Consider the following 23,665-nt stretch of genomic DNA (forward strand, 5'->3'; position numbering starts at 1 on the left):
CAAGCATATCAAAAAGTCTGGCGTTGTCTGGACAAATTTCTCCTCATTCCCCAGTTTTCCTTAACCTTTTATTGTTTACCTTCCTACTTTATTCCTTTCCATTCCCCATGCTTTTGTCACGAATTGTTATTTATTTGACCCACGACTCTTACTAGAAATACCACAAAACGAGTCAATGAAACGGCGCTTTAGAATCCTTCACCCTGTATCTTCCAATAATTTAGATAACTAGCAGCAAAAGCGTCCACAGTTACCGTGCTTTATAAATAATGATAAGATGTGGAAACAGTGATATATGTAGTACGAGGACTCATAATCGATTCTTAGGGGCTAGTAGTAACAAACAGTTGATAGGATCAATCCCAAAAGGTCTCCTTCACAACAACAAGAACATGGACAATGACAGTAGAGAAATAAAAAATAAGGAGTAGAAACCAGGAACGGAGAGCATCAACTGAAAAAAGGAAAACTTCAGCAGAAGGACAGAAAACAGCCCCAAATTGAAACCTAAAATTGGAAATTTATTCTTGTACTTTTCAAAAATCATCAGTGTGAAATTTCGGACCTCCTGTGAATTGAAGCAAAAAGAATATACTCCTTCATGATTCGACTGACAGATAGACAGAATAGCAAGCCAAAAGGTGGCGATAAAGGCCCAAAGATCTAGTGATCCTCCGCAACTTGCGAGCGGTAATGAAATAACATAAAATTTATTTTAAAAAAAATGAAACGGACAGCAAAACCCTTGCGGACGCGATCTTATAAATAAACACCCATCCCAACCCACCCACCCGAATCAACAAAACCTTAAGCCAGATACTCCACAAAGGAAGGAAGAATGGAAAAGATGAAAAAAAAAAAAAAGAAAAATTAAAAAAAATCAAAACCCAACAGCTATCTGAATCTGAATCCCATCGTCAGTGCCAAGAACGCCATAAACGAACCGAGAAAGATGCAAAATGAAACAGATTGGTGCCCACAAGAAGGTTTCTGGTTATTTTACTTATTAGAGAATGCTGGGAATCAAAGAAAGTGGAAGAAGCCGTTTCAATTAATGTGTGAAAACTAGCGTCTTGCTTTCGGTTTCGAAAGCATATTTAGGCGGCTCATGGTTAAGATACCTCTATTTTTCTGAGTTGATCGACTGTGGGATCCAGTTCCCTGGGCCACGCGTCGCATTGGACTGTTCTTGATCGGGCTTGGTGTATGAACGTTTGTGACGAGAGTAGGGTTAGGCTTCAGCCTCTTTTGACTCCGCTCATCTTCCTTTGAGTTCTCCAAAATTTTGTTTTCAAGATCTTCGTCATCGTTTTCATCGCGTCGCCGTTTTTTGTTTATAATACCGTGCGGAATGATTGTGTGGTTTGGAAGCGACGGGCAAGGATATTGAACTTCAGATGTCCTCACTGCTCTGATTGTAGGGCTTCTTTTGTTTTCAGAAGTAATATTTGAAACTTTACTGGCTTTCGGGGGTGTTGTTAGTGGAAGAGTGGGATAGGAAATTACACCTGATTCTGCTGGCTCCCTAGCTAAAATTTTGGAAGGAGTTGGAGAAGTATCTGAGAAGGCATGTCGGAGTTTCGTGCTGGCGGAAAAATCGACATGCTTTTTTGCAGTGGAGCCCTCCACCTGTATGTCAAAAATCTTAGTGGGCGGCGCAACATGGGTACCTGCAGCAATCTTAACAGGGTCGGTGGAGAAAAGGGGTTGACGTTGCCTGAGAATTGATTTCAGGTTGGTAAGACTTGGTAGTCCGGTTTTCAATTTGGGATTGAACTCTGTTTGAGGAGTTCGTGGGGCAACAATTGACTTGGTTGACGGGGAGCGGGGAAAGCTCGGAATTTTGGTAGTGTTGATTTGCTTCGCGCTTGATGCCCGGGCAATCATTGGCTTCTTAGGGGTAATTAAAGACCGCGGACCATGTTGTCCTGGTTTGGGTTCGAGTGAGGCTTTGGGTAAAGGTACCCGAGCCGGTGTGCTGGCGAAGCCGGAAGACTTCGAACGCTTGACTGGATTATTTGACATTGTCTTTCCAGGAGACGTGAAGACAGTTCCCGATTTCTCAGGAGAAGATGTCTCATCAAGGCAAGCTTTGGAGCTGGTTCTCTTGAGAGATGATTTAACTGGTGAGGGATGAATCTTGTCCTGGCGCGCCCTGAATAATGAAGGGTGTCCTGTAATCGAATCCATCTTTCTGAATTCTGCCATGTGAGCATTGCTGAACCGGCCTGCTTTCCCTCTTGCTTTCGCAATCTTTCTAACCTCAAGCGTTGGCTCGGTCTCAGTATTTTTGCATTCCTGTGAGTTTTGTTCAATTATCATCTGTGCCTTAATCCTGGACGCGTCTTCGCGAATATTCTCCATGAGCTTCTTGGCTTCTTCGCTAAGCTGCGAATCCTCACAGGAGAACAGCATGCTAAAGTTGGGAGAATTGAGCTGATCTGCTGCTGGCAATCTGGATTTTGTCGGAGTTGGGGTTGACGGGTTTCGCGGATGGCAGGGGGAATCCATCGGGATGGGTTTAAAACCCAAACGAGCTCCTGAGTCAGGCTTTTTTGAGGTGTTTTGGTGTACCTTGCTAGGATGCATCTCTGCCAGGCTTGGTTTTAATGCTCCTGCCGTTTTTGGAGTTTTCATAATAGATGGATTGGTATGAGATCCCGTAGCTGGCGTTGCGAGAAGAGTCCGGCTATTTTGAGGGGAACACATGTCCAGGCTTTCCTCGCGTTCTACAACCGAAATAAGTTTGGTAGAAGGCTTCGAAGCTTGCTTTTGGGGCTGGAAGACAATATCCAGATGTTAGCTCCACATTCAAATACGCTGAAAAAGACAACTATCAATAAATCTGTGTCAAGTTTCCAACTCACCTCGCTTGCTGGAGTTGTAGATCTGAGACGGGCCGACCGCCGTACCGGAGTTGCCATGTTGGCATGAATTGCTTGAATACTGGGGAATTAATACTACCACGAAAGATGCCCACTTTTTGAGGAAGTCGAGCAGAGTATATAGACAGACATAAGGTGGCAAGAACGTGTTGGGGATTGGTGCTGGTGGGATGTGCACGTTGCGGAAATGTTCCAGGTTGAATTTCTGGAGAGCTCCGATAGGTAAACAAACAAACCGCTTTTCCTAATTGGGTAAAGATGACTTCATAGCTGCTGAAGGCAACAGAACGACAGTGCCAGCTTTCACAGGTGAATTTCCCAGAACCTTCTGAAACCAAGAGGCACTATGATCATCGACATGGGAAGTGATTGGAAGAAAAGTCGAAATATCAAGAAGATTCCGTGTTCTACAGTTGAATAGCTCGGGACCCAAATGAGATGGAATCCGATGATTAGAAAAAAAAAGCGAATTACGTACAGGCAGGTGCTTATACTAAAAGAACAGAAAGATTAAATGCGAAGGGCGCATTGATTTATAGGCCGAATGGGTACGTTTCATCAACACCAAGAGCCGTGTGCGGTTGTGCGATCTCAAAAGGCGTAACTGCGTGAGTTTCGTCAAACCAAACCATAGCGTCGAATTGGAGAGACAGAGAAGCTGCAGAATAATGAGACCTCATTTCGGTTTGAGGTCGATATACAACCCCGATAAATCTTTCTTTTCGTTCCTGAGCCAAAGCTCGTCGGAGCTCAGGGTCTGCTTGGTTAGGTCGAAGGTCCAATAGAAAACTTGGGATGCCACTTTCATGCGCCACATACTCCCAACTATCAGGTCGAGATGGATTTACTTTCATCACTTGGACATCCTCGTCCCAATCATGGGCGGCAGCAACAGTGCCCGTATGCGTGAAGCAACCCACAAGAGCAACATTTTCTTGCCCCAGATTCTCCCGGCATAGCTGACCAACATTGAGCTCTCCACGCCGAGTACCCATGCTTGTATATCTAGCGTCGCCAATATGGCTATTATGTGCCCAAACCACCGCTTTGGAGGACTCCGACTTGACATTAAGCAACCGACGTAGTGTCTCGAACATATGAGAGTCTCTGAGAGACCAAGAATCTGCTGATCTGCTGTACATGGCTTTATAGTATGCCTCAGCATCAGCAACTAGGTAGGCGTTCTGCTCAGAGCTGTGGAATTCCTCGCCATTATGCTCGTTTGCGGAATACTCCAGCCGTTTATTGAGGAGGTCACGGAGCATTTGGATAACATTCTTCTCGCAAGATTCCATGCGTGGATTAGTCAGAGTGGCAAGGCCATATTGTGATGGATCTTCGACCCACGGTTGTAGACAACCGTATCTCTGACGCGCAAGTTTGGCCATAGGCGGATCGACCCGACTGAGATATTTGATTATGGCTTGGATGGATAAACCCATACTGTATAAATCCAGGCCATAAAAGCCAGCTCGCCTCTCTTTGGGGAGGTGTGCGTTATGATCTCTCATCCAATGTACAAACTCTTGCATTTCCTTGTTACGCCACATCCACGTCGGAAAGCGCCTGAACGCCGGCTCTGGGGAGGGATCCAATTTTGATTTAACACCGGGGCGCAGTCTCACATACCGATCGACCGATTCTGCATCGGGCCAGTCGGCTTCCACAGCTACTGTGTCAAAGCCGTGATGTTCAATAAGGTGCTTGGTAATCTCTGCACGAGCCTGGTAGAACTCGGAAGTACCATGACTGCCGTCACCTATTAGAACAACTTTGTAATCCCCAAACTGATCAAAATTGGATCCAAAAGACGTGTTAATAATTGGCGGTAGAACCTTTGCGGCAGACTTCATGCGTGATGAGAGCATTGAAAGCTGGGAAGCCATGACGGCAACACACATTTTAAAGCAATAACTCAAATAGTAGCTGCCATAAACATATTCAAGTGACAAACATTTTAAGATAATTGATTGTCTCCCGCTGCATTTCCTCCTCAAACGATGACTATATCATCCCTGCGTCGAACAGGTTATGAGGCAATCATGACCTCATCAACGAAACCACCTGTAAATTCCAGAGATGGAAGCTTCCGCAACCACAACTTTCTATACGGACGGTAATTACAACCTTAAACGTGGGCATTATAAACAGGGTCTATCAGAAGAAACACAGAAGCTCTTGTTTCTTCATTGACGATGTCGCTCCTCCAAACGTTCCTAGCTTCGATGGAAAGCGTGTACGGAAACTTCTCCACCGTTCCTGACGCGACAAAGTGGAGACCGCCGCCGAAATCAGGAGGTCATAGAGGCCGATATCTCTGGACAGACGCCTTTGGTGTTTTAAATTTTCTTACCCTTTATAAAGAGCTGTCACTGGAGGGAGATAGCAAGGCTACCGCTGGCAATTACTTGATCTTTGCTCAGCGCCTTATCGCTACCGTCCACGACGTCTTGGGTCGCACGCGTGATGGTCTTTCTCGACTCCCCCACGCGACAGATGAAGAACCTCTAAAAGGTGGTTTGCGGATCGGAAAAGAAGAGGAAACAGGGCCTGATGGCGATGGGCAATATTTTCACTACCTCACTATGTGGATGTTTGCTCTCAACCGAATGTCGATAGCGACAGGGGATCCGACATATAACAGGCAGGCTATTTCACTCGCAAAGGCTATCCATCCGCACTTCTTCCTCAACCGTAACTCGGAAAAACCACACATGGTATGGAAGATTGCCATGGATTTGTCCCGTCCGCTTGTTGCCAGCGAAGGGCATCTAGACCCCATTGACGGGTACGTGGTTTTCCGCCTCTTGCAGGCATCCGCTTTGAAGTATGGCGACGGGGAAATTCTCAAGGAAGAAATTGCCGATTACAAGAAAGTAATGGCTTGCAAAGGGGACTTTTATGTAACAAGAGACCCCCTCGATCTGGGAATGACGCTCTGGACGGCTCACTGGTTCGCTGATCGGGAAAACTGGGCGCGTCATCTGGCAGACAAATGCGTTTATCAGCTCCGTAATTCTCACCTAAACACCGATCGTTGGGGATTGCACACCCCTTGAATGAGGATCCTAAAATAAGAGGCTGAATTTGATTAAACTAACTATATCTGCCTTGGAGCATAGATCATCTATTCGAGGAGGACCATTTCCTGGAGACGGATTTGCAGTTTCGTATTGCATACAGGGAGTTTGGAATTTGCCTCGGCATAGCCTGCCTGACATGCCGAGAGGCCAGCAACGACGAAGGATTGAATAATCGGTCTCAGGAGATAGTCACCCAGTGGCAGAAGTATATATCATCGCCTTTAACCCCAGAAGACCTAAAGCCTATTACCAAGGTTATGTATTCAACCGCGTTAATACCAGGGGGTAAGTTGTTCTTCCTTTTAAGCGACAACAGTGTCATCATCCTGTACTCCAACTCCAGCAAGCAAAATTAACGTGAGGACTTTCGCATATAGCTTTCAAGTCTCAGTATCTGGGGACTGAGCCTATTGATCAATTCTGATCAACGTCGTTGGGAAAAAAGAAAGCTCTATATGCACCCTCTGATAAAAGTACTTTGATAAAACCTATAGCTATTTCAATAGCGACGACGTGAATACCAAAGGGATCTTTGGCTCTTGCAAATGGCAATATGTAGCAATGTCTATGAACCCCACAAAATCAAAACGATGTTATCTATACATATCAACCAATTATCCTCCCACTAGCATCTTGCTTCTTATCCACCCGGTATACCAACAATGTTCCTCCAAGGGGTAAGTGTTCGGGGAAGGAAATATATGGTGTACACTGCCCCAAGCGCGAGTGTCAGGCCCGTCACCTTAGTTAAAGTTGTTAGCTATCCGAAAGCGCAATATCCAAAATTCGATGGTTCAATGGGATATTTGTTAGTCTTACTTTCTCTAACCAAGTATGAAACCATATTGCTGTCATGAGCAGCATCCACCAGCTCAAGCCGCCAACAGCCAATGTAAAATTTCGGCTCCATTTCTCAACTAATTTCATTTGCACAAAATATTGATTCCTATCCTTTGGTTCTTCCATTTCGCTTTCCACTGACGAGGCTCCTTGCAATTCAAGGAGCAAGAAAGCACTTGTAAGAACAAGCATGAATACGTGTCCGCTCACATCATGCCCACCCGTCCAAGCGCCTCCAGATGCTTTGCAAGCTGTAGCTGTCAATATCACCGCTAACTCAGATATTGACCCCCCCGATCCTGGTTCGATAGACGATTCGCATTTACCGCCAGTAGCAATGAAACTACGGTCGATGATGCCGGGGCCGAAAAACCATTGCGTTGTCAGTAACCAGGCTATTGTCACAAGAATATAGCGACAGATGGCTCGTCCAACCCTTTTCAGTCGAGCAGCAGGAGGTAAAAGTCTGTTGTTAAATGCAGGTTGCGTTAAGAGCAGAGATAAGAAGGCCAGCGTAGTCCAAAGCCAGCCAACCTTAACGAAATATACATTGAAGATATTCCCCTTGCGCGCGAAGTAATTGACGGGGCTTGTATCCGAATTTGGCGTGACGCCCGGTGATGAGGATGTGTTGGCAGGGGGTCTTGCGGTTGGAGAGATTAACGAGAACAAAGAGCCCAATAGAAGAGTCAGCGGATAAAGAGCGAGTGATAAGGGAGGCGGAGGCGGCAATAACGGTCGCGATGATGTGGGCCCGGCGGAGGATGATTTTCTTGCAGACCCATTTAGACGTACAGCATGTGTAGACGACATGATTGTTTGATGATACCACCAAATCAGATGTATTCCGAGGAGAGGAAATGGCGTAGATCAGATGAATGGCGCATGTTAATGAGAATCGTCTGTCGTGCCACGGCCCACAATCCACCGCGCGCTTTTCATTCTCCAGAAATTTGGATGGAAACAGCTTTGTTGATGTTGGTCACAATCGATGCTTCCATTGGATGACGTCGTCGTTACTGACTAACTTTAGTTGATCACGTGGTAATGTTTTTCTCTCAACCGCATCTTCATTTCTTCCAGTTTGAGGTGATACCATTCTCACCGTTGAAGTTACTGTACACAGCGCCAAAGGTGCCGGTTGTTACATTTCCTTGTGAATATTAAATTATTTGCAGCTCCTGGGTTTGTCAGAAGGTTGATAATTTCTTTTATCGCCTTGTTACTGAAACCTTTGACTTTGTTCGAGGGAGAGCTGGCTCGTCTCCCTGTAACAAAAACCAACAGTTACTAAATTACATCTTATTGCTAACCCATAAATCCTCGGCATGGGTAAGTTAGGGATGTCACAGTTTACATGTCCAAGAATCGTTGTTGTCACCGTTAGTTTCTTTGCATAGCCGCTAATCCACCGCCAACGATACCGGTCCCACGGTCACCAATGCTCAAGCAGCGTGAGTGATCAGCAGGTTGGCTCTGTAAGCAGTGGGTTTTTAGGAGCAATGGCTTTGGTGGTAGCCCCGTTGAATGCTTCTTCCGGTCCGATATCTGTTCGCAATCGCAATTGTTCTACAAGTTACCTGCAATCCAGCTTCTTCTCGAAAGGCTTGCCGTGCAATATTGAATGATTCAATTACATGAAGACACAATGGTTAGTTACGCTTATAATCAAAGCGGAAGGTGCCGATCTAAGAATTGCTATGATGTGGGTGGAAAGTGCATTTTGATTACCAGTTCAAAGGATTCATGAGTTTTGCACAGCCCAACAATAAGTATCTTTTTTAAGGAACAACGGGGGCTGGCTAAAGCATCCCTTAGTTCCTCAAATCTGCGTTCTTCACTTTGCAGTGTCCTTACTGCACAAACTGGGAAACATCCACGAACCCAGTTTTGCATTTGATGCCCAATGATTTAAGTTAACTGCAGGCACCACACCCAAGTTAGTGTGTCCACGACGGCTGATTAAGATGCTACAGTCAAATATGGGGGGATTATCAGGCTGCAATTTCGTGGCCTCAATATACCAGGGTACGATGGCCTAGGACCGGAAATCTTCAATGTGTGGATCTGGACCCATACGGGAGATTTGGCGGCATCCAAAGACTGTACTGACAAGTCTTGAAGAACCGAAGTCTCCTTACACTGGACTGTTTCTCGAGCAGGAATATCCGGGCTCACGGTTCCACATAGCGAGGCGTACGTATAATGCATGTAATGATCGTGAACCTGTTGTACCCTCTAGCTATTAATCCAACCCTGAACTTGCAGCGCTATCTGAAAGTCTCTGGTTCCATACTTTTCGGCTGCTGTGGAATACCAATAGAATTGACCTTATCATCCTTGGGCCACACTGATCTATTTCCTTTTGAGGAATCGTCCATGTATACCAAATATCGTTGGTACATCCCATGATACTTTTGGTGACAGGATTGCACACAAAAACAATTATTTCAGGTTCCGAGAGTTGCTCACCGACGACAGAAGCAAGGAAGACAAGTTAGCACGCGGTTTACTCTATAATTGACCACCAAGGAGTCCCCATGTAACGCCACATCGACTTCTGGGCATATCAGCCTTACCCAACAAGAGATACTATTAGGCCATTCTCCAGGCGCCGTTCCCGCTTCCCCGCTATTAACAGAACTGGCCAATGCAATTTGAAAGTTATGGGTTATCGATGTGCACGGTTCATTTGCCTCTCTGCCTGAGGGGTCGAGTATACGCCCCAAATTCCCCATCGAAACTAATAAATATAAGTAGGAACTTAGTCTTCGGCACTTCCTGGCTTTTTGATTTTTATTCCCTCCATGTCACTAAATCTGTCCACAATTCTTGTCTGCTTAATTTGCGAGATATACCTCAACCCCGAGACCGTTGAGCTTACACATACTCGTACGAATCTCTCCATCTTGGCAACCCCTCTATAGCGAAGCTATCGCAACAGAACATATGCCTTCAGAAGGTGTCCCGAAGTGTCAGCGTTGCCGCAGGGACCACAAAAGGGTGAGTAATGCGTACGACAGTGCCTACGGGATTTCCATCATCACTGATGCAGACCCAGTGCTCACCCGAAGTTCGGCCATGGCCAGGGCCAAAATGCGACCGCTGTAAAAACTATGGATATGAATGTTCGGAGAACATGATGGCGCGAAGGTCATCGCAAAAAGATCTTGAATCTGCCCCGACGGTCGGCCGTGCTGCGGAGAGCAAACTTGGAAACTACCAGCATGGTCCACCCCGACAACTATTGACACGGCCATCGCCACCGCTGGTAATTGGTTCGTTGACAGAAACTGAATCCCGTCAGTCTCCTTTCGTTGGGCTATTCCTGTACCTCAAAAACATTAATTGGCAGACCTTGAGTTGCCCCTCTGCTGAATTTGGGTCGGACCCATTTGCCGCAATGTTTCAATCGCACGCATGTGTCCCGAATCTTTTTGGCCCTCCTCTTGGAAGGCGCCGAATGTATATCGAAGTCTTTGCCGAAAGTGAACGGCTAAAGCAAAACTCCTCTTCACCACTACTGCCATATAATCACTCGCTAGAAAACTCCGTCATAACGGCGATAGTAACTAGGCTACAACAAGAGCAACATCAGAAGGCAATGAACTATAGTTTCGAGGAGCTGTCGAGCAGGTGCAGCAATTACATTCGTTACGGTAATTACTGGAACAAATTGAGAATGATGCTCAATACCGACGAAGTGCTCCTAATCGACCCCGCATACTCCTTCGACAATCCCAATCCTGAAACCACATTCGAGACCGCGGTGCATATTTGGTTATACCGAATCCCTGGGTTGAGGGAATTCTGCCAGAAATTGTCAGGGCTATCTCATATGATCTTGGATTTAGTGCGGACTGAGCCTAACGATCCTGTACGGGCTTTTTTGGCCACGAAGATCTTTGATCGCCTGAACGAGGTCCTTGGTTCAGGAGTTGCATCGCGTCCCCAACCACCCCAACTTTCCTACGCCATGAACAGCAACAGTAGCCACAATAATGGTCACTCGTACTTGGTTGCCCCCGCGATTGACGGTTCGACCATGCAACTTCGGGACGGAAAGCGAGATGATGCTTTTTCATTTGATGATGCCAACCTCCAGGCCGGATTCGGAGACGGTTATGGTTACCAGGCTTCCTGGAGCAGTTGACCATTCAAAAGCAGTTGCTGTCTATTCCCACCTCCCTCACCGCTTGGCGTCCATTATTCATTGCCCCGCACTCCCCCTGGTTTGGTACCTCAGTGGCTTCATTTCCAATTCCAGTTCCTTCAGTTTCATTTCTCTTTTTTGAGTCTGCATGTCCTGCTCCTCTTCCGGGCGAGCGGCCCCGAATTCAGAACCGCCAATTCGCTTACACCCTAAATTTTTAATTACTAATTGCATTGGTCCGTGGATTTTATTTAAGTTCAACTTTCGTATAGCTGTTATACGTATCAAACATTTTCAAGATATTCAAGGCTTATTTTTGATGTCTTTGTGCTTTTCAAATACAAGACAAAAAGCCACTTCTGTACGTCCGTACACTGCTCATAACAATAGCTGTGTGCGAAGGTCCAGACTTGACTTGTCTTTCCTTCAATCATAAATAAAAGCGGCAAACTAGTTTATTTAAGAGTGAATCTGCGGGCAGAAAGATAGCCTCTAGGCGTTCACTATTCATGAATCTTGACAGCATGAGATGGGCAATAACATGGGTATGATGGGAAGGCAATGTGTTCTGCTACAAGTAACTTCTTCCTCCAGGTGATCAAGATCAACAACACCAACAGAGGGAAGGGGACCGCCCCGAGAAAAAGACAAGTTCCGTATTTCTTTTCTCTTCCGGCTCCATTTTAGGGTTTCGGCAAATGAAAAATGATTCCACTAATAAGCACAGCACACATATTAGAGCTCAGAATCAAGGTGATATAGAGAGCTGCCTAAATCCCTGCATGTGCAGGATATGTACAGGAACATATGTCTGCAGGGGCCCACAATATGGATAAATTAGTTGGTTGATGCTAGTGAAGTGAATGCATCTAGTAGGCGGATTGAACAATAGGGTATAGCCGTCAGCACAGCCGTCAGCCAGATCGGGAGGGGAAGTACTCTTCGTACTGGCTCGTGTGCACATCACAAAGTATCTCGTGGCGGACTCTTAGAGTTGGTCCTCAGATATACCTGCTAATGTTTTGAGTTTATTTTCGAGTCAATACCTAACTTGGCTTGGAACGGCTGTACGGGGGCCCTCCTGACTTGACAATAATGACTTCCCCTCAAACGGAGAATAAAATATATTTACGGGGCTTGTGTATGTCTCTAATTGATTGCCCATCATTGCAATTAGCCTCACGCTCATGGATATGCTTACTCGTTATGTTGGTGCCTTGATGCTCGTGAAGCTAGAAAGTTTGTGAGTCTGGTGATAACAAAACTTGCTCATATCCTTAGGGCCGACATACTTATCTTAAAATTGATATAATAACGGTCTGCACTGCTTGTCGTTTAATAGTAACCACCGGAAGTAAGAATTTTCCTGGAAATTAAGGGGGAAATGGAGCTAAACTTTGACCTGTCTTGTCAGAAGGTTCATTCAGGAGAAAATAATTCAAAAGCTTTGCTCACCGCTTGCGACACTGTTATGAGTAGATAGGGGGCTACCAGGGTGCAGGGATGGATAGCCATGTACTCTTGTACATACTGTACATTCGAAGGTCCATTCTGCCTGCTGGTAAATGTAATTCCGCCCAACCGCTCACTAGCAAAGAGTTTGATCCAGGGAAATGCAGCAGGGAGGACTTCCATTGCCCTATTTGAGCTTAGAATGCCAAATAATGTCCAGGGTTAGGGTGCGTAACAAGGGGTGGCTGGTGAGCCCTCCTTTATTTTATTTGGAGTCGTTGGTTATTGAGGACTGACCGGGGGTAACAAAGAAATCAAGCGTGGCAGCCCAACAAAGGAAAAGGCGTAATGTGTCTGGGGACACAGAATGGTAGATCCACAGAGGAGTAATGGGTACCTAGGTTCTGTCCATACAACTAATTTTACGACTGGCATTCTTGTATGTACTTTCTGTGGACCGATATACAGCGTACAGATCTGTGCATGTGCTGTACATGTGCAGTATATTGCGGCCTATCGTACACGGTATCCAGGCACTTCGTTTCTGTACTATTCATGACTTGCGTGAGGAAAATTTTCGCAGGTCGAATTGTGCTCATCATTCCGAGTACAGACTTCCAAGGTTGTTACTTGACTCGTCTTTTTCCGTGTGATTCTTCTATCTCCTAGGCAAAGCTGTTTTTAATCGAGGGGGCACCAATGGGACTTCCTGTGAGAGGGCTTCAGAGTCCAATAGAAATAAACCAACAAGATATCTGTCGCCTGAATTCAAATATGCGGCTGCCATGAAAGCCAGAACAGACACACGTGGGCACGGCCGGGACAATATCAACGACACATCCAAACCCGACTCGCTGGATCCGAAAATTATGTCTTCTTCCACACCACTAACACAATATAGAGTAGTCAAAAGGCGGGTTCGAAATGCCATTATGAACACTCTTTTCTTGCTGGGAATCTTTATTGGAGGATTTAATAGTCCTTTGATGTCACCTAAATCTGCGCTCTGATCGCCTTCATGCGGGAAAACTTTACGGACTCTTGGCGAGAGAAGGCTGTCCCGACAGACTGGGTAGCCGGAGGAGGTTTGATATTTCCCCGACCAATAGAAGCATATGATATTTTGGGATACACCCAGCAAATTATGAGAATGGGCTTCCCCATGCTAGGATGGCCGAATTTTTTCTGTACCCATATTAGCCTCCCACATCATTGGGCTCCTTAGGAAAACACTATCTGTAAAATGGAAGCCATGAGCTTACAGTGTGAGAGTGAAATACTGAAACGCGCCTTGCGCTTGTTGGCTGTACCTATACTCCGGTGATACGATACTCGAAGTTGATGGATTAAGTAGATAGATCCCTTTGGGGAATTGGGTATACTCCACAGCTTTTAACCTTTCGAACAGGTACTCATTGTAGAAAGGGGAACATCGGTTGACCTGGCCTCCCGGCCGGCTACAAGCAGCAAAGCCCTGTTGTTTAAATGTATCAGTTAAGGAGTTACGGGAAGTAGCGTATGATCACAAGAACCATTCAAATCAAAATTGATATATGCCGTTAGCTCTAAAACACCAAATAATGGCCATAAGTGTTGGCGTGAGGGACGGGGAAGTATCAATTTTTCATGCCAGTGCTAAGATACTAGGTTATGATATCAAAATTTTCATGTATCAAAAACTATCCAACCCTGGTATCAGTATGAAAATAACCTTTGTTTGTTATTCCGTTCTGATTACTCCGTCGATAACGCTCAAATACCAGCAGCAAAAATTTTGGGAACAAACCAATTTTTTGAACTCCAGTTCAAAGAAAATTCTCGGGCTTATTGTATTGCTGCAAACGGATGAGACAAAAGAATGGCAACGTGCAATTAGCTAGCGATGAGCAGGATGGTTGGGTGGGGTGTGGGGAAGAATTAGTTAAGACTTTTGATGCACGCGAGAGCCAGTATTAGATCCCCATTCGGGGAAAGCGGAGCAGAGTCGATATTATTAGGGTTATTTTAACTTCAAATCCTCGTTGGTGTCGGAGAGACCGTCGCTAGGCGCTATGGCATCTAGGATTTCACTGCCAAAATAAAAGGAGGCGTACCCAGGAGCCACAATCCAAAGCCCACTAATTCCATAACGTGTAATTGGTTAACTCAATGAACGAAAACCGATGCAGGACATGATGGTGTAATTAGTCTTACTTTGGGATTATCCATAGGAAGATCAAAGTCCAGAAGCTGTTATGCCCTATGTGGTCGAATCCAGAGCAGACTTCATTAAGGGCTGAAAGGTTGGGGAGATTTATTAGCTAGTGACAATGTACAACAGCAGGGCGATCACTAGAGAACTCACCATATAATATCGTTTTACTGGTTGTCATTACACTAGCACTGAAAACCACCAGCAGCGCAATTGCTCCTAGCCTTCCGCTAACTGATTTCCGCAAGTCCAAGAAATAGCTCTTCTTCGCTGTCTTGCTTTTACGACCGCCCCCATGGTCGAATGTCCCATATTGAAACAGCACAAATAGGTAAAAAATGTAGCACGCAGTTTCAACTAGGTTCATGAGGCTCTGGGCACTTGGGAACCCGTCTCGGTCGTTCCATGCAGGCCAGCCATAGACATGGTCGATGGCGCCATAGAGCGCATACGGACTCCAAATGTAGTGCAGGCGCCCGCCAGGCATGCTATGTGGTCGAAGCAGAATATAGCCAGCATCCCAGAGAACAAGTGGAACAGATATAGACAACCAGAGTGTCACAATTGCGGATGGAGTATGTCGCCATTTCCCAGTACCAACAGACCTGCGCTGATCCTTTTCTGACTTGGACGGGCTGACTGAAGTTGACGAGGGAAAGTCCTTTGGATGATGGCGCGTGGACACCATGGCGACCGTTGACTAATGATGAAATACAGGTGAACGAGAGAATTGGGTGAGAAGCGATGGACAAGGGTGTTCAAAGCATTCCGTGAGCGACGCCGCTTGGGGTAAAGTGCGAGGCTGGGCGCTTCCCATTCGTTCTCCACTGCCCCGATCTGTGGTGTTACATCATGAGCATAGGTCATGTGATCGGCTATCGCGCTTAGTACATGGGCACATAACCCTAGCCCTAACCCTAAATTCTTTCTCAATTCGAGCTTGCCAATGCCATGCGAACAATGGCCAGTTCCTCATCTAGGACCATGTCTCTACGCTCTAACAGCCTACAGGCTACGTGCAAGCCTAAGCTGCCTAATTCAGTGAACCCCAATCTAAATCGCTACACATTTTATTCCAGCACCAAGCTTGCTGCTTTGTACTCAAGCTTGCAAAACACCCGACTCCATTCTCTCCTCATCATGACATTGTTGCTGAAGAATATGGCTCTGACATCGAACGTGAGAGCTTGCCAACGTTAACTGGAGTACGCTCATTGATACTCGATACCACGCTTTAAAGTTCCTTTTATATATATATTGATGCTTTATTCCCTCAATTGAACCGCATGAAGGTCCTGGGCGAGTTTTATTACTATATAAATACTTGAACGCCACAATATTGCACCCATAAGAAAGCAAATTTCTGTTATTTTGCCCCAACGAATTGAGATTGCTTTCTCCTCACGATGGTATCATTTGGGAACATCAAATCGTTGACATACGTTCACACATTCTCAACTTGAACTCGGTTCTACAGATTGTTGGTTATCTGTAGACTCCATATGCTATTTGTCGGCTCATCATCCATGATGGTGTGGATAAAAGGCATATACACGAACAATGGGCCTCATAATGACTTATTTCTTGACACCCTTCCGGGAAGCTTTGCATCCTGCCCCCCACTTTTTTTTCTTTTCTTTTTTTGTTTTATCACGATGGTAGCGGAGACATTGACCGTGAAAGGCCAATGGATCTGCCAAATATTTTGAACTCCACAGCTCTTGTAGATTTTCTTTGAACTTGTATTTTGTTGAGCTTTCCTACGTCTCTTAGACTTCAACGCTCTCTTCCAGCTAATGGGCAAGTAATGATGAAAGGCGATATATTAATGAACACTACAGGGGCGAAAACAAAGTGGAATTGACGAGAGGTCTCCTTTCTGTGTGAAGCCAACCACCCAGTAAATAGAAAATTGGATAGAAGGAAAGGTGGAAAATCGTCCTGTAAAGAAGAAACCGGAGTGAAGGGTGAATTTTACTGTTATGGTTCAAACGACATGGGAGGTGACAAAAAATTCTACAAGAGGTCATGGTAAACCTCGAGTATATTATTTGGACCCTTATGGAAGAGTTTACGAAGACCCATTTGCAGCGCTCAGAAATACGCTACGCCATGAAAAAAGCAGACCAGCTTCTTTCCCGCGAAAAGCACGCTGATGGAGATGGACAGTCGAAGGGGCAAGAATAAAGCGCCCGGCTGACACTGCTAGGGAATAACAACCACGACAATTTCAAACGCAACCATAATTTTGCCTAAATTGGCGGTTAGATAATCTGTTTTGTGGTAAAGATCACTTTCTATTAGCCATCTCCTTATTTAGTCGTCGCTAAAATAACCCTCGCTGCTATCCACTGGAACGATGTTGGAAATAAAACGTTCTACAGTGGGAAGTGGAGGCTAGCCCTGGAGCCGAATGGATCCAAGGTCCTATTCTGCTAAAACTGCTTACCTTGATCTCCGAGATCAATAGAAGGAGGGTGTAGCAAGAAAATCCCCCCTCTTGTTCATGGTAAGAACGTCTGAGTGAGATATACATTGATCACAAAGATGTATCGTAATTCAGGCTGTCGACAGATGCATACCCTGGCTATTATTGAGAAAAATCAAATCCCTAGCTGCATTGACAGCGGATATTTGCGCTGTTGCCTCCCACTTGACATTTCAGCTGACAGGAATCCGTTTATTCGTAAGGCCATCTCTTCGGCTCATTTAACCTCTCTTTTTATGGAAATGCGTTGAATTCCGGAGACCTCCGCCGGCGATATGATTCCTCATTCGTCTAAGGGAAGAGCGCTGTGTGGAGAATATGGCACTAATGGGACAAGGGCCCCCTAATCATGTCAAGACAGGCAACCGTACGGTAGCTCCATGTTAAATCGCTTCTGAAATAATCTGGAATGCGATTTGGGCCGGAGATCATGCGGGGGAAAGTTACTGACGGCGTCTGGCCAATTCAAAACCCTGGTAACTGCTCTGTGACCAGGATCTAATACGTATACCAGATCTTGTACAGTATGCTGTAGTATTTCAGCAGAGGCTGCACTTCGGGAAACTTTCGGGAAAATCCTAGGTTGTTTTAAGTTAAACTCATTAACTTAACGATCTCACCGTTCTCGGTTTTTGGCTTTTAATCATTTTGACTCTGGAGCCTCGACCAGTCCCAACCTCCGATGGCCGATGGAGATATCTATCCCAGATATGCCCGTCCTTAACTTGGACTGGGTCTGGAAGGAAGGTTACTTCAAGCCAACGCAGGTGGCACATTGCTGGAAACTTGCTGAAATACTGTTCAAAACAATTTTCTCCCCTTCGGACAGTACATGCCCGGAGAAGCATTTTGAAAGTGTGCTCTCACGCTAACTAGTGAATAGATAGGTTTACAATGACGCCTATTGATTTTTCTGGAAGGTGAATAGATGCCTTTTCTAGCATCTAGAACTCAAATTTTACGCATCCTCATCATGCCGGAAGCCTATTGCAAAGTAGATTTCCAACAATCTAAACTATAAACCCAATATAATTTAGTGCTTCCGAGATGTCTCACTATTTTGGGTGTCGATCAGCACGCAACCTTCCATACTGGGATGATCGCAGCAGCAACGGCGCGAGTCTGGAGGTTTTCTGTCATAAAAAAGAATTCCACCTCCGCCTTCTCTCTATTTTTACTCCTCTCTTTTCCTGTTTCTTGTTCCTATGGAATGAATTACACTACATGAGATGATATAACTAGTACTAGCAGCTAGTCAACTAACTAACTAGTTCTCATTTGCATATTACATAATATCACTATGCGGGGTGGCGTACTTGATCTTTTGCCGATTGCCTTTGCTAGCCTGGCCGTTGCAGCAGTAAGTTTGCCCCTGTTATTCAACGGTTTATACTTGATGAGATTATCAAGAGGGAAGAATAGACCAGGCGGACTGCCAAAAATGAGGGGAAGATGAAGTAATTGACTTGATGGTAAAAAACTAGGAACACCTCACGCAGTCACCTCCATATTATCCATCTCCGTGGGCATCTGGACAGGGAGGCTGGGAAGATGCCGTCGAAAGAGCACGGGATTTTGTTTCTCAATTGACCCTGGTCGAGAAGGTCAATTTAACAACGGGCGTCGGGTACGCTCTCTCTTGTTCTATACTAATTATATCTGCCTTGATATACGGGTTGCGCTATGTGGATATAAAGGGCTATAGATGCCGTTGCTAGATGTGCTAGTGCTAATTTGGGGTATCAGATGGATGCAAGAAAAATGCGTGGGCCAAGTCGGGTCAATTCCTCGCATGGGCTTGCATTCGCTTTGCATGCAAGATGGCCCTCTTGGAATTCGATTTGGTGAGCAACCCAGATGACGCCCTCATGCAGATATATTTTCTAACTCTAGCCAGCCGATTATGTTTCTGCTTTCCCCGCCGGGGTTAATGTCGGCGCAACATTTAGTAAAGAGCTTGCTTACCTTCGCGGCAAAGCAATGGGCGAGGAGCACCGAGATAAAGGTGTCGACGTTGTATTGGGTCCTGTGGTTGGACCGTTGGGCAGGTCGCCAGATGGAGGGCGGAATTGGGAAGGTTTCAGCCCTGATCCTGTCAATTCCGGGCTCCTTGTTGCGGAGACCATCAAGGGAATTCAAAGTGCCGGCGTCATTGCTTGTGTCAAGCATTTCATAGGCAACGAGCAAGAGCGATTCCGCCAGGGCCCTGAGGCTCAAGGGTATGGTTTCGATATCTCAGAGAGTTCAAGTTCCAATATTGACGATGTAACCATGCATGAGCTCTATCTCTGGTGGGTGTTGCTTCTGTGCCTTTTATATACACTAGCTGACTGCTATTAGGCCATTTGCGGATGCAGTTCGAGCCGGAGTTGGGTCCGTTATGTGTTCATACAATCAAATTAATAACAGCTACGGCTGCGGAAACAGCTATACACAGAACAAACTACTCAAGGCTGAACTTGGATTCCAGGGGTTTATTATGAGCGACTGGCAGGCTCACCATAGCGGAGTTGGCTCTGCGCTGGCTGGCCTAGATATGTCAATGCCGGGCGATACTGTGTTTGGGACAGGCCGATCTTACTGGGGACCCAACTTGACAATTGCAGTCGCTAATGGAACTATCCCGGAATGGCGAGTGGATGATATGGCTGTTCGAATTATGGCGGCTTATTTCAAAGTTGGCCGGGAAGCGGCTAAAGTACCCGTCAATTTCAATTCCTGGACTCGAGATGAATACGGCTATACGCATGCTCTCGTTAAAGAAGGTTACGGTAAAGTCAATGAGAGAATTAATGTTCGAGCCAAGCATGCCAGTATCATCCGACAAGTTGGGGCAGCTAGCGTCGTGCTTCTTAAACATACCGTGAGCCTCCCTCTGACCGGTTTGGAGAAAAATGTTGCGGTCATTGGGGAAGATGCTGGGCCAAACCTTTGGGGCCCGAACGGCTGCCCTGATCGACGTTGTGATAACGGCACATTGGCGATGGGGTGGGGTAGCGGTACCGCCGATTTCCCATATCTGGTGACACCAGCTGAAGCAATCCAGAACGAGATCTTATCTCAGGGAGAAGGTTCTGTGTTCCCGATTTTTGATAACTGGGCATCGGATCAGATCAAGTCAGCGGCATCTCAAGCTACAGTTTCGCTAGTTTTTGTTAATGCCGATTCTGGAGAAGGATTCATTTCCATTGATGGGAATGAAGGAGATCGTAAGAATCTAACCCTTTGGAAAGGAGGTGATGAATTGATCCAAACCGTGGCATCATATTGCAACAATACCGTTGTCGTGATACATAGTACTGGACCCGTCTTGGTTGGCGAGTGGAATGAACACCCAAACATTACTGCAATCTTGTGGGCTGGTTTGCCTGGCCAAGAGAGCGGTAACTCGATTGCTGATGTTCTATATGGAAAAGTCAACCCAGGTGGCAGAACCCCCTTCACGTGGGGTAGAACCGCTGAGGATTACGGCGCATCCATTTTGAAGGAGCCAAATGAAGGAAACGGCGCACCTCAAGTAGATTTCACCGAAGGCATTTTTACAGATTACAGAGCATTTGACAAGGCGGACATAAAACCCATCTACGAATTTGGTTTTGGGCTTAGCTACACTTCATTTTCATATTCCGACTTGAATGTTGAAGTCGTACGCTCTGAACCCTACATGCCCACCCGGGGCAAAACGGAGCCAGCTCCGATACTTGGTGAATCTGATCGCAACCTGAGCTCATATCTCTTCCCTGAGGGAATGGACCGTGTTACATATTATATATATCCTTGGCTCAACGTCACTGATCCCGCAAAAGCCTCCATGGACTCTCATTACGGACTACAGAAAGAAGATTATATCCCTCCTGGCGCAACCGATGGCTCTCCACAAGAACTTCTTCCTGCTGGTGGGGGACCCGGTGGAAATCCTGGTCTTTATGAAGTATTATATCGTGTGACGGCGACTATTACTAACACAGGTAGTGTTACTGGAGATGAAGTGCCACAATTGGTAAGGACTTAGATCCACATCCACATGTTTTATTTTTATTTAAAATGAAAATAAAAGAGAGAAAGAAAATGCCTAACATAAAGCTCAAATATCTAGTACGTATCCTTGGGTGGCCCCAACGATGCCAAAGTCGTTCTCCGAAATTTCGACCGCTTCACTCTTGCAGCCGGCGAAGCGAAGATCTGGACGTCAATACTGACCCGACGTGACTTGTCAAACTGGGACCCTGTGACACAGAATTGGGTGATTAGCGACTACCCGAAAACCGTGTATGTGGGAAGCTCATCGCGGAAGCTACTACTTTCCGCACCTCTGGTATCTAATAACTATTGACATAATGTCCCCCCTGCTTTTTTTTTCTTTTTTTCTTTTTTATTGATATTTCCCGAATATGAGCGTCAGAGACATCTCAAGGGTAGACCTGGGTTCGAGCTTCCGATTCCGATTCCCCCTGACTTACAGTACGATACCAAATTCTTGTTTAGCACTGTCTAATTTTTATATCGTTAACCAGCGATTATTCGCGCCTAATTCCTTAATGTTTTATCGTAATAAATTTTTGCAATACGAAAAATTTTAGCACTACTATTTTTCCCCTAGAGAAAAGGTTCTTGGATGGATGCATAGCTGTTTCAGTGAAATAAATTGAGGTTCTTAAATCTTCCTTGCTCGTGGGCGAAAATATTTTAGGCGCGTAGTCGGAGCGAAGAATTGGAAGGTTCAAAATAAAATAAATAAAAAAATAAGTAGACAGTTAAGGCAGGCAAGTGCGGTGCGCTAGTTCGTAATAGGCAGCAGCAGATTTTAAATAGCTTTCAGATAATTCCTACTCCGTCACTTTAAATCAAAGTTTATACAAGCGTTCTCTCCGCATTCATCATTTTATCTCTGGCTTGACTCACCATCTTTCTGATCGCCTTGTCCTTACTCACGTCGTTTCCCTCATCCCAGAGCTTCAAAGGCGATTATCATTACTCAACAATCGTGATCGATCCGTGCCCTACTAGGCAATTCGACTGGCCAGTGCTGTGCTTATGTATTTTAACAATGGCATCTCAACAAAGAAACACGTCGGTAACAGCCGATCCTCCGCGTACACGCGACGAAGAAAAGGAGCGTGAAGCACGCTCTATATGGGTCAAGAAAATGATGAGCGAAGTCGAAAACCTCAGTAGCGATCAGTTGGTCGCAAATTTGCGCAAGGAAGGGTATTATGGTGCGCTTTTAGATGGCTTTTCTGCGTTTTTGAGCTATCACTAACTGAATAAAAATAGTTCCGAACCCGAACGAATCCATCCCATACGATAACGGAGAAGACACCGAATATCAGGAGCAAACGAAAACGAAGAAACAGTGAACGACATCGGGTGTTGCACTTTCCATAAATTCTGCTTATTTGTCTTTGGGTATCTTCGATCATCGACCATAGCGAAACGACAAGATTTACTTTTGTCGATTTCGAAAAAACATCACTGTGCAAGCTTTTCCATAGACAAAATTATTGTAGATTCTTCTTCCAGAAAAATACTGCAAGCCTCTCCGGTAGTGAAGAGTTGATCGGATATAAGGGCATCTGGAAGCTGGAGGACATGTCGAGAGGGGATATTGTCCTATGGTTTCAGGTAAGCTAACTGGGACTTTTGAATTAAAGAAACTCCGTTCTAATAAAACTCAGCGGTCCCGGGCTTCTGCTCCAATTCAATCGGAACGACTTTCAGATCGAGTTCACGCAATGAAACTCTGCCCACGACAATTAAGTTTTCAAGGCAAATTCATTTGTTTGTTTCGGTTTGTTAACCTGATATATTCTCACAAGTTCAAGGATTTAGTGGCTAATTCTCACTCTGTAGCATCGAGTGATCAGTTTCTCTTTCATTCAACAGGAAATTAATCCGGGAGCCCGTCGGGTAAACCGAAGAATTTTGTACTTGTGTGGTTTCCCCACTATGAGCGCAACCATTTAACAAATGGTTACGTTGGCTTTTTGCTATGGATAACCTAGTGGCCATAGTGTTATCTTATCACACTTGGAACGTTCTATTATTTTTACCGGTGATGGAGATGAAGCTTCCAGTATTTATTATTTTACTCTACTCTTTGCATTCTGCAACACACCAGCACGTCAGCATCAATATGAGCTGGTAAAAGCGGTTTTGAAGGAAATATGGGATGTCAGGATCGCTAGTATTGGCCACCCTGTGCTGCTTGAGGAATGCATTGAGAAGCAAGGATAATACTTCACAGAAAAGAAAAACGTTTTACTCTTATTGGTCTATATTTCCCAATTCCGCAATAAGATGAGCCATTGATCGCTAGTAGTCCATGCATATACTTTGGGATGCTAACTGGATCTGAAAACATGTAAGCTATATTGCTCAGCTGGGATGAGCTGAAGATGATGATGATGTGGTGTTGGTGATCATCCCCAAAGCAGAAATCAGTGTTGCCACAACACAGGCCAATGGTGAAGGGCTCAATAGTCTGAATGCCCTGCTAACCAGCACAAAGGATACTCTATAATTTCTGAGCTCACTGAGACAGCAGCTCTTTCAGAGAGGGTAGTTATAAGAAAT

At 45.4% G+C, this 23,665-nt stretch overlaps 9 protein-coding genes across 9 annotated transcripts; 4 read left to right on the forward strand and 5 right to left on the reverse strand.

Moving 5' to 3' along the window:
• Positions 1-1,065: 1,065 nt before the first annotated feature.
• HCBG_06936 (uncharacterized protein) lies at positions 1,066-2,924 on the reverse strand (the record flags this gene model as incomplete). Its single annotated transcript, XM_045433985.1, has 2 exons — positions 1,066-2,778; positions 2,868-2,924. 2 exons carry the CDS (start codon positions 2,922-2,924, stop codon positions 1,066-1,068), a joined length of 1,770 nt encoding a protein of 589 aa, XP_045285466.1.
• A 494-nt stretch (positions 2,925-3,418) lies between these two features.
• On the reverse strand, positions 3,419-4,771 carry HCBG_06937 (L-isoaspartate O-methyltransferase; the record flags this gene model as incomplete). Its single annotated transcript, XM_045433986.1, has 1 exon — positions 3,419-4,771. The coding sequence occupies one exon, from the start codon at positions 4,769-4,771 to the stop codon at positions 3,419-3,421; it is 1,353 nt and encodes a 450-aa protein (XP_045285467.1).
• A 227-nt stretch (positions 4,772-4,998) lies between these two features.
• On the forward strand, positions 4,999-6,580 carry HCBG_06938 (uncharacterized protein; the record flags this gene model as incomplete). The annotated part of the gene is made up of 3 exons (XM_045433987.1): positions 4,999-5,897; positions 6,008-6,253; positions 6,346-6,580. The coding sequence occupies 3 exons, from the start codon at positions 5,081-5,083 to the stop codon at positions 6,390-6,392; spliced, it is 1,110 nt and encodes a 369-aa protein (XP_045285468.1).
• HCBG_06939 (uncharacterized protein) lies at positions 6,431-7,748 on the reverse strand (the record flags this gene model as incomplete). Its single annotated transcript, XM_045433988.1, has 2 exons — positions 6,431-6,710; positions 6,788-7,748. 2 exons carry the CDS (start codon positions 7,619-7,621, stop codon positions 6,609-6,611), a joined length of 936 nt encoding a protein of 311 aa, XP_045285469.1.
• A 1,729-nt stretch (positions 7,749-9,477) lies between these two features.
• Positions 9,478-11,231, forward strand: HCBG_06940 (uncharacterized protein; the record flags this gene model as incomplete). Its single annotated transcript, XM_045433989.1, has 2 exons — positions 9,478-9,811; positions 9,870-11,231. The coding sequence occupies one exon, from the start codon at positions 9,951-9,953 to the stop codon at positions 10,959-10,961; it is 1,011 nt and encodes a 336-aa protein (XP_045285470.1).
• A 2,705-nt stretch (positions 11,232-13,936) lies between these two features.
• On the reverse strand, positions 13,937-15,366 carry HCBG_06941 (uncharacterized protein; the record flags this gene model as incomplete). The annotated part of the gene is made up of 3 exons (XM_045433990.1): positions 13,937-14,530; positions 14,607-14,688; positions 14,758-15,366. 3 exons carry the CDS (start codon positions 15,290-15,292, stop codon positions 14,413-14,415), a joined length of 735 nt encoding a protein of 244 aa, XP_045285471.1.
• Positions 15,367-17,444: 2,078 nt separating this feature from the next.
• On the reverse strand, positions 17,445-17,868 carry HCBG_06942 (uncharacterized protein; the record flags this gene model as incomplete). The annotated part of the gene is made up of 2 exons (XM_045433991.1): positions 17,445-17,670; positions 17,705-17,868. The coding sequence occupies 2 exons, from the start codon at positions 17,866-17,868 to the stop codon at positions 17,445-17,447; spliced, it is 390 nt and encodes a 129-aa protein (XP_045285472.1).
• A 524-nt stretch (positions 17,869-18,392) lies between these two features.
• On the forward strand, positions 18,393-21,587 carry HCBG_06943 (uncharacterized protein; the record flags this gene model as incomplete). The annotated part of the gene is made up of 7 exons (XM_045433992.1): positions 18,393-18,452; positions 18,577-18,719; positions 18,839-18,936; positions 18,990-19,383; positions 19,520-21,092; positions 21,189-21,407; positions 21,495-21,587. The coding sequence occupies 7 exons, from the start codon at positions 18,393-18,395 to the stop codon at positions 21,585-21,587; spliced, it is 2,580 nt and encodes an 859-aa protein (XP_045285473.1).
• A 552-nt stretch (positions 21,588-22,139) lies between these two features.
• HCBG_06944 (uncharacterized protein) lies at positions 22,140-23,612 on the forward strand (the record flags this gene model as incomplete). Its single annotated transcript, XM_045433993.1, has 5 exons — positions 22,140-22,308; positions 22,367-22,445; positions 22,600-22,714; positions 22,744-22,870; positions 23,488-23,612. The coding sequence occupies 5 exons, from the start codon at positions 22,140-22,142 to the stop codon at positions 23,610-23,612; spliced, it is 615 nt and encodes a 204-aa protein (XP_045285474.1).
• Between the last annotated feature and the right edge of the window lie 53 nt (positions 23,613-23,665).

The sequence above is a fragment of the Histoplasma capsulatum genome, assembly GCF_000150115.1.
Source record: "Histoplasma capsulatum G186AR genomic scaffold supercont2.10, whole genome shotgun sequence".
NCBI classification, from domain to species: Eukaryota; Fungi; Ascomycota; class Eurotiomycetes; order Onygenales; family Ajellomycetaceae; genus Histoplasma; species Histoplasma capsulatum.